Raw genomic sequence first — 13,414 nt, forward strand, 5'->3', positions numbered from 1 at the left:
CAAATTGGACTTTTATGTTTAGCATGGTATTATAGACCATTGTGAGAGAAAAGCCAAGAGGTGGTTTGATTTTCAATATTTTGCCCAATTTCTATTGGCCAATCTCCAAAAGGTGGCCTATTCATTTTGTCAATTTGTAAATTTTTTATTTTTTTAAATTATTATATGGTATATTTGTGGACCAATCAGACTATAATATAATATTTAATTATTAAATTATTAAATGAGAAAAATGTATTTTATTTGAAAGTTCTTCGTTTTTCTAGAATTATTTTAACATTTATATTAATATAATTCTCCATTGTCTTTCTTTCATCTCACAATGGTCATATAGTTCTTTTTTTTTTTCTTCTATGGTCATTAAAAATTTCTTTGCCATTTTCTAATGGAGCAGATGCAGTCTTCTATTCTTAATTTGAGAAGATTGTAGTTTTAAATAAGGAAAATGGAGTTTTTTTTTAGATTTAAATTTGTTTGAAAGTTTTCTAATGAATTGGGATGACATCCATTGATCTGAACATATAACTAATCGGCTAAGACATCATAAATCACTTTTTTAAAGTAGTTGATTTAACCACATGAGACAATAAAAATGATTGCGATATTTAGTGTTAATTTAAGTATAAATCAATTGGTTGAGACAATAATAAATTTCTTTAAAATTTTTTATTTTTTGAAACAACTATCTACTCAGTTATGGAAAGAATTAATATTAGTTAAATTTACATAATTACTCATTGGGGATCTTTTTATTTTCAATTTTTTATTTACACTCATTTTATTATCATTCTTTATGAAAGCTTATCAAATATTCCTACTAGTGGTAAAGAATTATAATCCCTTGGGATGACATAGTGGTAAGGATCTTGAGTGTTGTGGTATTACTTACCCTGATATTTTGGATTATATTATTGACTACAATTTATTCTATATCTACATGTAGTATATAAATGTAATTGTATATAGTAATTAATCCATGGATCAATGTATTAATTTATTTTTAAAATAAAAAATGAGAAGTTAAGAAAATTAATGAAGAAAACTAAATATAGAATAAAAGTGAATAACAAACTTGTGAAAAGAAGATGCCTTGACATAAAAATCTTAAAAGCTGGTTGAAATTACTTAGCCATATGTCATATTTTAAGATCCCTGAACATCTAAAAGTGTCCAGTCCAGGTGTCCAATATTATCAAATAAACACAAGAATCTAAGAGTCCATCTCGTAACTTTTTGTCTATATTCCTTCAAATATGATTGCATGGACCCAACACACGTAGATGCAAGAATGATAAAAGCAAAAATTTGTATTTACGTCGGAACAAGTCGGAAACATTTGATTGTTTTTGTTGTTTATGAAATTTCTATACAATTTTAAGAATGTTTCTAAAAAAAATGAGAAACCAGAAATCTAAATATCAAAAAAACCCTCTCCATGAAAATCTTTGATTCCCCGCAACAAAATGACAGCTGAATAATGGTTTATGTTGACAATTCTACCCCCAATAAACTTTCAAAGAACAAAATGAAAACAAGATACATACACAAGTTCCTACAAGTGTAGCTTTGAATTTATAACATTCTATTTATCACATGTAACAAAAAGTAAAATGTTGATATAAAACAATGTTCGAAACTTTTCCAAGAATAGATAAAACCAGGTTAAGAGTTATGGAGAATGGAGTAGGTGATCATATCATATGTATGTTTGTTTCAGCCGCGCAATTGGCGATGAGAGGAATTGTGGACCGAGTGGAGTGGGGGCCTCCAAAATTGCGTCAGTGGAAAACCCAATTATCGCCGGAAGTGGAAGCTGCAATGTCAAGCAAAAGCAAACCCCCAAACCCCAAAAGCCAAATTCCAAATTCCAAATTCCAAAATCCAAATTCCACCCACCCCCACCCCCTCTCTTCTTCTTCTTCTTCCTCCCACCAAAACCTTCAAAAAGTTTTCAAAGTTCTTCATCATTGATCATTTCCCTTTCGTTTTACCCATACCCATCAATCGGACCCCATTCTTCCTTTCCCATGTAAGTCTCTCTCTCTCTCTCTGTCTTTCTGATTCCTTCGTTGGGTTTTGGAGAAATTTGTAGGAATTGAAATGGGTTCTGTTTGTTTTCTTGAGATTGTTGAGTTTTGATTGGTTTCTCCCTTTGCCATGGCTTCTTGTCTTGTTGGTTAGAGTGGAGGAGGTATTTAAAGGGAATTGCTGAGGGAATTTTCTGATGGATTCTTTCAATCATAATTCTGGGTTTCGATTCAACATGGGTGATTGTGATTCTGACTCTTCTGGGGTTCTTGAAATTTTTGTTCACCATGCTAGGAACATTCACAATATTTGCATATATGAAAACCAGGATGTTTATGCAAAGTTTTCCCTCACTTATAATCCAGACCAGATTTTGTCTACTAGAGTCATTCATGGAGGTGGTAAGAATCCTGATTTCAATGAGAATTTGAGGATGAAAATTACTCAGCCTGATTCTGTGCTCAAATGTGAGATTTGGATGCTTAGTAGGGCTAGAAACTATTTGGAAGATCAGCTTTTGGGGTTTGCTTTGGTCCCTCTTTCACAAGTTGTTGGTAAAGGGAAAGTGACTGAGAATTATAGCCTCTCATCCACGGATCTCTTCCATTCCCCAGCCGGGACAGTTCGGTTGAGTCTTTCTTTGGATGAATCGCTTCCTATTGATGCATTGAATTCGTTATCGGATCTGCCTGTAAGTTCGTCAATATCTTCAGAAGTTGTGTTGTTGGACAGGAAAATATCAGAAGTCATGTTGGATCCAGCTGAGTATTCAAGGATTGAGTTCCCTGATGTTAATGTGGTGATGGAGAATCAACAAATGGTTTCCGAGTACTTTGGTTTGGAAAGAAATGGTTCTTGTTCCCAGCCTGGGATCGCCACGTTTCTCCGTCTCGGTGCGTCTCCTCCCCAACCAGCTTATGACTTTGAAATGACTGCAAATTTATCTGAAGAACACCAAGTTGGATCGGCTTCCCCGAACGACAGCAGCATTCAAAACTCTAGCTTCTTAAGCTCCACAACGACAAGTTTGAGTGATGATAGAAACTCTGTTGATTCCATAGAAAAGAAAACCCGCTTCCGAGGTGAGTCGTCGAATTCCATCAATGCTTCAGTCACTACTAATGAAGCTGGAAATCAGTTCTCTAGTCCTTGTCCTGATACTCCAACTTCAAGGAAGAGCGGAGGGACAGCTGCGGAGGAAAAGGAATCAAAATTTTCGAACAAGGAAGATAAGACTACCTTAAGAAAGGAAGGAAATATCCCTTCTGTTAAATTTGGTCAGGTGTTATCAGCTCCTTTAGGGAACATTAATCTTGAAGCTGAGCAATCTGCAATGCAGCAGCAAATTGTGGACATGTACATGAAGAGTATGCAGCAGTTCACAGAGTCTTTGGCAAAGATGAAACTTCCAATGGATCTTGATAAACCCGAGCATGAACACCGAGGTATTGTGACTCAAAGCCACAACACAAAACCAGAAATCGACCAAAATAAAAGGGACGGATCCCGGGTTTTCTATGGTAGCAGGGCATTCTTCTGATCCTCATCATAGGTGGTGCAAATTTGACACTTCTGGCAGGGTATGGAACTTATAACTTATCAGGAGCTATTTAAATTCCCCTGGCTTCACACTCTAATGGTATTTATGACTAATCCTCAGTACCATTTTTCAATCTTTTTAGCATGCAACTCTTCTTATTAAAGAGAGTAGTAGTTACTAAATCATCTGTCATATAGTCATGATGCCAAAATGACATTCTTTTTCTTGTGATTAGAATTTCGTTTTCCTGCGAATGTATAGACCATTTCATGGTGATTGTATCCAAGCAAGCTGTACTAACACAGTGTTTGGTTATTTGCTACATAACAATACTCTCTCTACTCTATGATTTCTCTGTTGATTCAACAACTTTTCTTGCAAACCTGACTGTATATTGTTCATTTATAGGAGAGTTCACGCTTCTAATATTTGGTTTAACACAAAAATCATCCATAATTTCCTCAAGTTTATGTTGTTCCCTTGCGGCCCCGACGAGTTCAGCCATTCTAAGATCTAAAAGTTGCATTAGTTTCAGGGCATATGGCAAAGATTGGTAATTTATAGTTTTTACTATAAAGTAGAACATGTCGACCATTTGTGATATACTTTTTAGTTGATAGAATGAAAATGAGCTAAAGTATCTAATAGGTCTTTCTCTTTCAATTCTTAGCCATCGTTTTAAAAATCCAGGACCTGTTGGATACAAAGTCAACCGTTTAAGTACCTATCATACACTTTTTAAAATTTAGGGATTAACTTTTTACATATGTCAAAAGTTTTTCTCAACTCGGTCGAGTTGAGTTGTATTTAGAACCCAAAGGTATTTATTAACACATTAATTACATACATGATATCTTGACACAATCTATCTTGTGAGAAAAAGGGAAGACAAAAGAAGAGAGGTTAAGGGGAAAGTATGATTAAGGTTGTTGAAATTTATGCATTGGGAGTGGGGTTGTGGGGCAGAGAGGGGCCATGTTTTGTCAACACAAAGTGCTCTCATGTTTGAAACTGCAATGGAAAAGAGTTTTTATTGTTGGATTAGTCAAGGAATCCAAGGTAGTTTGGCTACTGTTTGGAATTTAGAAAAACCAATTTTTCACATTTGAAAATTTCTAGCATGCCTTCTCAAATGCCCTTTATGTAAAAGTAAACTTCAAAGTAAACTTTAGCATGTGTTGTTTTTTTGCCTCGTGTGTTATGTTTCTTTGGTTTGTAAGCTGCCTTAGACTCAAAGAATTTCAAATGAAGTACCACTGTTCTTTTTAGATTTGGAGTCGGGCTGTTTGGGCTAACCTCCAAGCGAATGTTCGACTCACGATTTTAATAACTTTATGTTTGTTGAGCATGAACCGGTGCGAAGTTTGGATTTATACGGTATGTGTTTGGATTGTACGAAAGGATTGATTGTCGATGATGGTAAGTGCGCTCAGTCCCTTGAATCAGTGTAAGTTTGGTTACTGCCTAGTTCTTCGTTGATCCAGTCTGCGTGACTCGGTTGGATCTTGGACGCGTATCGCCTTAGATTCATCTAATAACATGTATATATAACAAACAAAAGGTGTGAAAATTTTAATCTTTGCTTTTTCAGAGATAAAGTAACGGTGTGATTAATTGAGCAAAATTAATATCTAACGAATCCCAAAAACTTTAAAATTTTCCATTTTAATTCCTAAACTATGTGTAAAACAATTATTTTAATTGTTATTATTAATTTTTTTAATAAATTAGTTCACATAAACTTAACATAAACATATGTTTTTGTTCATTTGCTTAAATTTAAATGTCTAATAAACTCTCTAGAGATGTTTACGTGAACTAGTACTTTAAAAGCTACATGTAGTGGGTGTTTAGTTTCAATATATATATATATATATATATTTTAAATAATTATTATAAATGTAATAATAATTACTGAATTAATTTTTTACACCAAATCGATGCAAATTTATCAAGAAGAAATTTATTCCTCGTAGAATATAACACATTACAAATACAAATATGATAATTTGAACTTACGATGCTTCTAAGAAGTAGAATCAATACACTGGTACAATGGTGCTTAGAGATAATTTGGATCTTTAAGGTCAAATTCGAAATTATGGATTAAAATTTAACAATCTAACCTCATTAAAAATTTCTTTTTCAAATAGGTAATACTGTTAACTCTTTTAATTTGACATAATTGGAAAGTACAGTTAATTTTAATAATATTTTATGCACTATTAGTAATAACATTCTATAAGACACAGAGAATTTCAAGATTTAAATCTAGTGTAAATTGGTTAGTAAAATATATTTATGGTCATTTTTTAAAAGGGGGTTGAAAGACTTTTAATTTCATTGTAAAAAAGAAAGAAAATCAGAGTTAGAAAAATAAGAGAAGTATTTCCGGTGCTATTTTGGAAGGACTCAAATTGGCGAGTCGAATGGAACTTTGGAAGATTTCAGTCAAGTTAGACTCCCTTCAAGCCGTAAATCTCAATTAATTTTGTGAGAAGGGTACCAATAAAGTCCCATATTAATTAGGGGATTGAGAAGATTATGGGTATATATATGAGCGAAAACATCTCCACTCCTTACGAGACCTCCAAGTGTTGGAAAATTACTTACCAAAGATATTTTCCCCTTCCACATTTTTCAGTGAAAACTAAGTCAATCATACAATAAGAGAAATATAGGGAAAGCATAGTAAACGACACGAAAGATTTATACTGGTTCACCCTAACTACGGGCTATGTCCAATCTTCCACGGCAACAGTTTTACTATGATTTTGAGATAATACAATGGGCAAATACAATAATCTCTTAAATCTAGAGGTCTCGACAAAAGTCACCTAGCTTCTAGAAACTACAACAATAGAATCCTAAAAAATCGAAATGAAAAACATCACCAAATACCTATGAGAATAGGTTGCTGACGATACTCTACAACCCCGGGATCTCGCCTCTGAAACTCTGCCAAATACCACTACAGTTGTCCTCTGAAAATTCATGCACCTACACGTTCAACCACCAATTTGACGTGCAACAACACATAAACAAAACTTAAACAAAAGGACTTTATCTATAGGAGGTCAAATATCCTAATACTTATAGGAAAAACAATATTATAATTATTTCCTTCATAAGACATGAATTTCATGTTTTGGCTCCATTATCCCAACAATCTCCCACATTGAGACAAAACATTAATCTTGCCTCCCACTGCACCAACAATGTCCCCTCATCTTGGTAACCTCGCCAAGGCTCAGATCTAACTGTACCAACAATAACTTATCAACAACTGTCTGGCCCCAACCAAGCTCTCCCTATGATTGCTCCGAGACTGAGCAATCCTACGTGGTCTTGTCTCCTAGACGTCAGAGACACAGTCACGTGCTCCCACTCGATCTAAGTGGTCCCTGATGCCTCTTTCCTCAATCGAACCCACGACCTTTGAAGGAAGATTTCCCCTCTAATGACTTGGCACTCCAATCCAAGTTTGTTGCCACTCTAGAGACCTCACCCTCGACCTCAGCACCAACTGTAGTCTTTCTTCTCAATGCACTCGTTCACCTATGCGACTTCATCAATTCGTTAATCTGTCTGACAACTGAGGTATTATCTTGATAGTCTACTGAACACCTGATTGAGTTATTCCCCTTTCCTTTTCATCTACTTCCCAGCTATTTTACTTGAACTGATGACATATTTTTCTTATTTGTCATGATTGTCAATGCTGCTAGTTCTTTCAAGTCCCCCCTTAAACTGTTTGCAACCCTATGCATAACTTGTCTCTCTAATCTTCTGGCAACGCCAAACCTCAACACATACACTAAAGCTTCTTTGTGGCCAACAACCACTACCTCATATCCTCTCATGAGTTTCCACCTATTCTCTGCAAACTCACTTCTGTAGCCTTCATCATTCAGCTTTTCCACCGATATCAAATTCATCCTGAAACTGGGTATATATCTGACATCATGAAAAACTAACTCGATCTCGCTGTCAGTCCTCAGATGCACCTCCCCAATTCCTATGACCTTGGAGAGTCTCTCATTCCACGTCTTCACCATTCCATGATTGTCTGTAGTGAAAGATATGAACCAACTCTTGTCTGAATATACATGTACCAAAGCTGCACTGTCCACTACCCATTCTTATAACAAATCCACAAATGTTCCATCGTTCTCAACACATGCTAACAACATGTCATCTGACATCACGTTTGTTTAGGCTTCCTTTTCCTAATCCTCTTTAAGCTTCTTACAGTGTTTCTTGAAGTGGTCGTTCTCATGGCAGTAAAGACATTTAATCTCACTACTCCCACTCCTCTAGTTATGTCCCTACTATTTCTCATATCTCATATTCCATTTGCCTTTGTTCTACACTACCAACGCTGACTCCATAGAGTTCTCCCTACCAGAAATGGATGCAGAATTCTTCCCACTTCACTTCCTACGAATCTCTTCAGCAATTGCAGCATCACAAATATCTGAAAATTTCAGACTCTTATCCTACAACGAATTTGATACGGTCATCTTCATCATTTCCCAACTCTCAGACAAAGAAGACAACAACTTTATCGCCTTCACCTCATCTGAAAAAGTGACCTATATCGACTCCAACTGGTTCATCAGTTGAGTGGCCTCATTGATGTGGGAATTCATCAACGTGCCTTCCTCCATATGAATGTTAAAGTATCTCGTAATGAGATACACCTTGCTGTTGGTAGAGGGTTTTTCATATTTGTCCGGCAACGCCTTCATCAGTCTCATCGCTGTTTTCTAACTTGCTACAAGACTTGTCACATTCATCGACAAGCACAACCTGATGATCGCTACGATCTGTTCATCCATCTCCACCCATTCCTTATCTATCATCCCAATAGCCGATCGTTCTTTCAGGGTTTTCTGTATCTTCTTGTATGTAAGAAGATCTGTCACTTGCATCTTCCAAAACCTGAAATTCTCCCTATCAAACCTCAAAACTCCCTTGAAATAGTAATATGACTTTCCACTGGATCCCATGAAGCTAACCTGACGGCTCTGATACTACTTGTTGAGAAAATTACTTACCAAAAATATTTTTCCCTTCTACAGTTCTTCAGTGAAAATTAAGTCAATCACACAATAAGAGAAATATAGGGAAAACACAGTAAACGACACAAGACATTTATACTGATTCACCACAACTGTGGCTACGTCCAGTCTTCTGCGACAACGAGTTCTAGTATGATTTTGGGATAATACAATGGGCAAATACAATAATCTCTCAAATCTAGAGGTCTCGACAAAAGCCACCTAACTTCTACGACTACAACAACAGAAATCCTAAGAAACTGAAATAAAAAACCTCACCAAATACCCGCGAGAATAGGTTGTTGACGATGTTCTACAATTCTGGATCTCGCCTCTGAAACTCTACTAAATACCACTGTCGTTGCCCTCTGAAAATTCGTGCACGTACACGTTCACGTTCAATGGCCACTTTGATTTGCAACAACACATAAACAAAATGACTCTATTTATAGGAGGTCAAATATCCTAATCCTTATAGGAAAAACAATATTATAATCATTTTCTTCATACGACATGGGTTTCTTGTTTTGGCTCAATTATCCCAACACCAAGCACCTCAAATATCTCCACAATATATTATTTACTTTGAGCATGAGAAGATACTTGAGATACCGTGATAAAGATGTTGTCCCTTACTTATATACCTATAAACTTTTTTATTTTTTTTATTTTGGAAGAGACATTAGATCTTTTATTCAAAAAGTAGGTGAGGAACATAAAAATGATGCCCATAAAAAAGTAGGCTAAGTAAAAGGAATCCAACTTAGAGAGGTGATAAATATATCATAATTAGAAGGAAAGAACCGTTGATTTAGCCGACCAAGAAGAGGCAGCTAATATAATATCGTCCCAAAGATGAGTTATTGATCTAGAGACTTTCAAAAGGAAATGTACGATTGTTTCTTTCTAGTCATATATTCGAAATAACATAACCAAATGCATTAGACCAGAGCACAAAGACATCCACAGATTCTCATATAAAGTCTTGAATTCGAGTAGGGAGCACGAGAGAGGTGTTGAAAGCTTCTAAAAGACAATAAAAAGTTCACATGGGAGATGGCTGGCCCATGTGAACCCACAGGATTAGGCTTCCACCTACTCTATCTAACCGCGTCCTCGATATAGTGGGAAAGTCTTTCTAAACAAAGAACGAACGAATAGGGAGATAAAGGACAACCCTACCGAACACCCCTCCTCATACTAAAGACGGAAGTGGGTTCCCCATTCCAAAGGATTACATCTTCGCCGAACTTACACAATCCATTATAACCTTTATCAAACTCCTAGGGAGACCTACCAACTCTAGAATTTCTTCCAAAAAGTCCCAGGCAATTCTATCATACGCCTTCTCTAGGTCTACTTTAACTAAGATGAATTTCCTAGATTTATTTAATTTTTCCATTGTATGAATTAGCTCTTGTGCAATAATGATATTATCTTGTATATGCCTCCCTGGAATGAAGCTAGCTTGATTGGGAGAAACTATCATCCCTAGATAGTCTCGCAGTCTAAGGGCAATCATCTTAGTGACGAGCTTATAGGAAACGTTACATAAACTAATTGGTCTAAATTGAGTTATAGATTCAGGGAGCTCAACTTTAGGAATAAGAACTATGAAAGTGTTATTCGCCTTTTCTATTGAATTTCCTTTCTCCAAAATATCTTTCACAAATGCAACCACCGAGGAGGCAATAGTAGACCAATTTTGTTGGTAAGAAACAGCCTGAAATTCGTCTGGACCAGAATGGCAAACATTGCTGAATGAACCTCTTCTAAAGAAACGTGTTTAATCAGATTCCTCATAGCTTCTGCTGGAAGGATAGGGAAGGTCGTATCCGTAATTAATTTAACCCTCGTATCTAAGATTTCATACAGATTCTAGAAATGCTCAACTGCCAGCACCTTAAAGGTTGAATCCTCCGAAACCCAATTGCCATTGACATATTTTAAAGTCTCTATGTGAATCATTTTACAGGATATTATAGCCCTAGTATGGAAAAGTTTTGTATTGCGATCCCCAAACCACACCCATTCACATCTAGATCTTTGAAACCAGGTGATTTCCTCTTGTAGGAGAATATTATCAAGCTCTCTATTTAACTCAACTTCTAAAGTTAACAGGAATAAATTGCGACTATGGGGAATTCTTCGTTGGATACCTGCTAGTCGGGCCAGAATTACCTTTTTCCTTTTAGAAATGCTTTGGAATATTTCCTTATTCCAATGCGAAAATTTCCCTTGGGCAGTTGCTAACCCTGTTGTTAGAGGTTCAGATTTGGGCCAAATCTCTTCGAGGAATGAGGGAAACATCTTATGGGTTAGCCATGCTGCCATAAACCGAAAAGGTTTTTGAGAATGACTACTGGCACAAAATCCAGCCGTGTCTAACAGAATAGGGCGATGGTCAGATTTAACTCGAGGTAGAACTCTAATGGATGTCTCAGGGAAAGCTAATTGTCATTCCGTATTTGTGAAACCTCTATCCAACTTCTCAAAAATTCTAGAGCACCCTTGTAACAGCGGCCCTCTCCAAGTAAACTTAGGTCCTGTACTGCCAAGGTCCAATAGCTGGCAATTATTCATCATATTGATAAACAGGGTCGCTAAACTCGGATTAAAAGAGGCAACACCCAACTTTTCCTTGCTCACCAAAATCTCATTAAAGTCACCTAATAGTAGCCAAGGCTCAGCAATTTCAGACGCGATTGACTCGAGAAAAATCCATAATTCCCTTCTTGTGGCCCTCTGCGGGCTCCCATATATAGTAGTAAACACACCCGAGAAACTACCTTTAGTGATCCTAAAGTGAAAGACTTGATTGTGTCTATTTGACTCAACAAGTGAAACACGATTAGGTTTCCACAGCACCCAAATGCCACCCTTAAATCTCGAAGCTTCAATGCGAGTATAAGAAAATCTTAAAAAACTACCACAAACTCTATCGGCCACAATACCACTAACTTTGGTTTCTAAGATTACTAGCACATCCGGATTATAAGCTTGGATCATATCCCTAAGAACATATTTAAAACGGGGGCTGCCAGCCCCCTACGATTCCAGGACATAAAAATCATTAAAACTATGATAGTTTAGAGTTACTTCCTTATGGGGAGATGTCCCCTGCTGTAGAAATTTCCCTTCCTTGTTTTCTTGAAGCAAACTCCATTCCCTGAGCTGCGTTTTCGTCTCTCTTATTCCTAACAACATTGTCATCTCCTAAATTCATTATCTGGTCCTTATGAGAAATACTCTTCCTATACAAAGTCTCACTTGTTGAGGCCCAGCCGAATCAAAATATCCATTGCGAGGAATTGGTGATTTTGGATCAGTATCATCTTCCTGTTCTGAGTCCATGTCCCCAGGGTCATAATCTTGATCCATCCAACGAGGTTTTCGTCTTCCATCCGTATCTTGAATTACAAGGGTCCCCTGATAATCGAAAGGAAGACTTGAAAAATTTGCCCCAGGTCCAGCAAAAGGAATCTTGTTCTTAAACCTCCAAGAGTCTTGATCTCTTGCTAACCTCACCCTCTCAACTGACTTAATTTGGAAAGACTTTATAGGATCACGCTTCATAGTTGGATCAACAATTGTGTCAAGAACATTCATGGGCTCTTCATTTGGGTCCGAATTTAAATTCCACTTAGTGTTCAAGTTTTTAGATGATATGAAACCTCTTCCTGACCTTGTACGAGGTGGTTTACCTCCCCCATTTCTCTTGGAATGATCTACCAACATCCAAGGCCCATGACCAGGTGAAGGATTTAGCTGAGAAACTGTCACTGGTATGAAAGGCTTTTGAGGAAACTCAGGGATATTGCTTTCCTTTGGAACCCTCGAATCTGCACCAACGGAATCAAGAATTCCAGATGAGTTATCGTTAACCTTCGTTTCAGTGTTGCATCTCAAGGGACACTCCTCCAATTTGTGCCCATACACCCCACAGTTGAAACAGACTAAATGTATTCCCTTCATATTGGATTCCATACCTTTCTCGTAAAATTGTAAAGTCAGGTCGAAGCTTCTTCGTAAGGTCCACCTCAACGTAGATTCTCGCAAAGTGGCCCATCTTCCCGGATTGGGTCTTGAAATCAATTTTTAGAGTCTTGCCTATGAAATGCCTGATTCCCTTCATTCCTGTCTCATTATAAAGTTCCATCAGACAATCAGGGATACGAACTCACAAAGCAACCCTATCAATAGTCAGTGACACTGTTGAAGGCCTAAATTTGGGAGACCAACTCTGAACCGCAAGGTAGTGGTCTAAAATCTTCCAGGGGCCCTCCATAAGAACCCTGTCTCGATCCTCCTTCAAGTCCGACGCGCAGTAAAGAACTCATTACTAAGGTTGATCAACTTGAAATCCCCTTTCGGTTTCCAGATTGCGGTTAACCTTCGGAGAAGAAATTGATACCCAAAAGACTTGCCTAGAACTTTTATAATTAAGGCAGACCTCCACGGTGCCCTAAAATTCTTCCATTGTACTTTCGAAAATTTCACATCATCCGAGGGATACGAATCTACCTCTTCATTACTGGAAGCATCTTCCAGGGGAGTTTCAGCCCCCATCTCAAAGTCTTCATCCGTATCTCCCAAAACCATTTCACGGTACTTCCAAAGCAATCTTTCAGAGGAACTCGTTGATTGTCATCACCAACCCGAGGCCTTATCCGAGCCCTTTTGGCTTTCTTGATACTACGATTTAGCTGATCTTGTTCTTCCACAGTGACAGGGTCTCTTCCATCACAAAAACCCAACTTTTAGGACTTCTGTTTATATACAT

At 37.1% G+C, this 13,414-nt stretch overlaps 1 protein-coding gene and 1 long non-coding RNA gene across 2 annotated transcripts; one reads left to right on the top strand and one right to left on the bottom strand.

Moving 5' to 3' along the window:
* The first annotated feature begins 1,709 nt into the window (after positions 1-1,709).
* On the top strand, positions 1,710-3,937 carry LOC111020804 (Calcium-dependent lipid-binding (CaLB domain) family protein). Its single transcript, XM_022297586.2, has 2 exons — positions 1,710-2,029; positions 2,182-3,937. The coding sequence occupies exon 2, from the start codon at positions 2,225-2,227 to the stop codon at positions 3,566-3,568; it is 1,344 nt and encodes a 447-aa protein (XP_022153278.1). The 5' UTR covers positions 1,710-2,029; positions 2,182-2,224; the 3' UTR covers positions 3,569-3,937.
* A 2,323-nt stretch (positions 3,938-6,260) lies between these two features.
* LOC111020790 (uncharacterized) lies at positions 6,261-13,072 on the bottom strand. The gene is made up of 2 exons (XR_015791716.1): positions 12,621-13,072; positions 6,261-12,473 (listed from the first exon to the last, which is right to left on the bottom strand). It is a non-coding gene; the product is annotated as an uncharacterized LOC111020790 (long non-coding RNA).
* Positions 13,073-13,414: the final 342 nt, after the last annotated feature.

This window comes from Momordica charantia, assembly GCF_013281855.1.
Source record: "Momordica charantia cultivar OHB3-1 chromosome 6 unlocalized genomic scaffold, Mcharantia_2.0 BLBB01000006.1, whole genome shotgun sequence".
Lineage (NCBI taxonomy): Eukaryota > Viridiplantae > Streptophyta > Magnoliopsida > Cucurbitales > Cucurbitaceae > Momordica > Momordica charantia.

Bases quoted from the DNA above. Each gene is read 5' to 3' on its own strand.
- LOC111020804 (XM_022297586.2), top strand. From the start codon at position 2,225: ATGGATTCTTTCAATCATAATTCTGGGTTTCGATTCAACATGGGTGAT.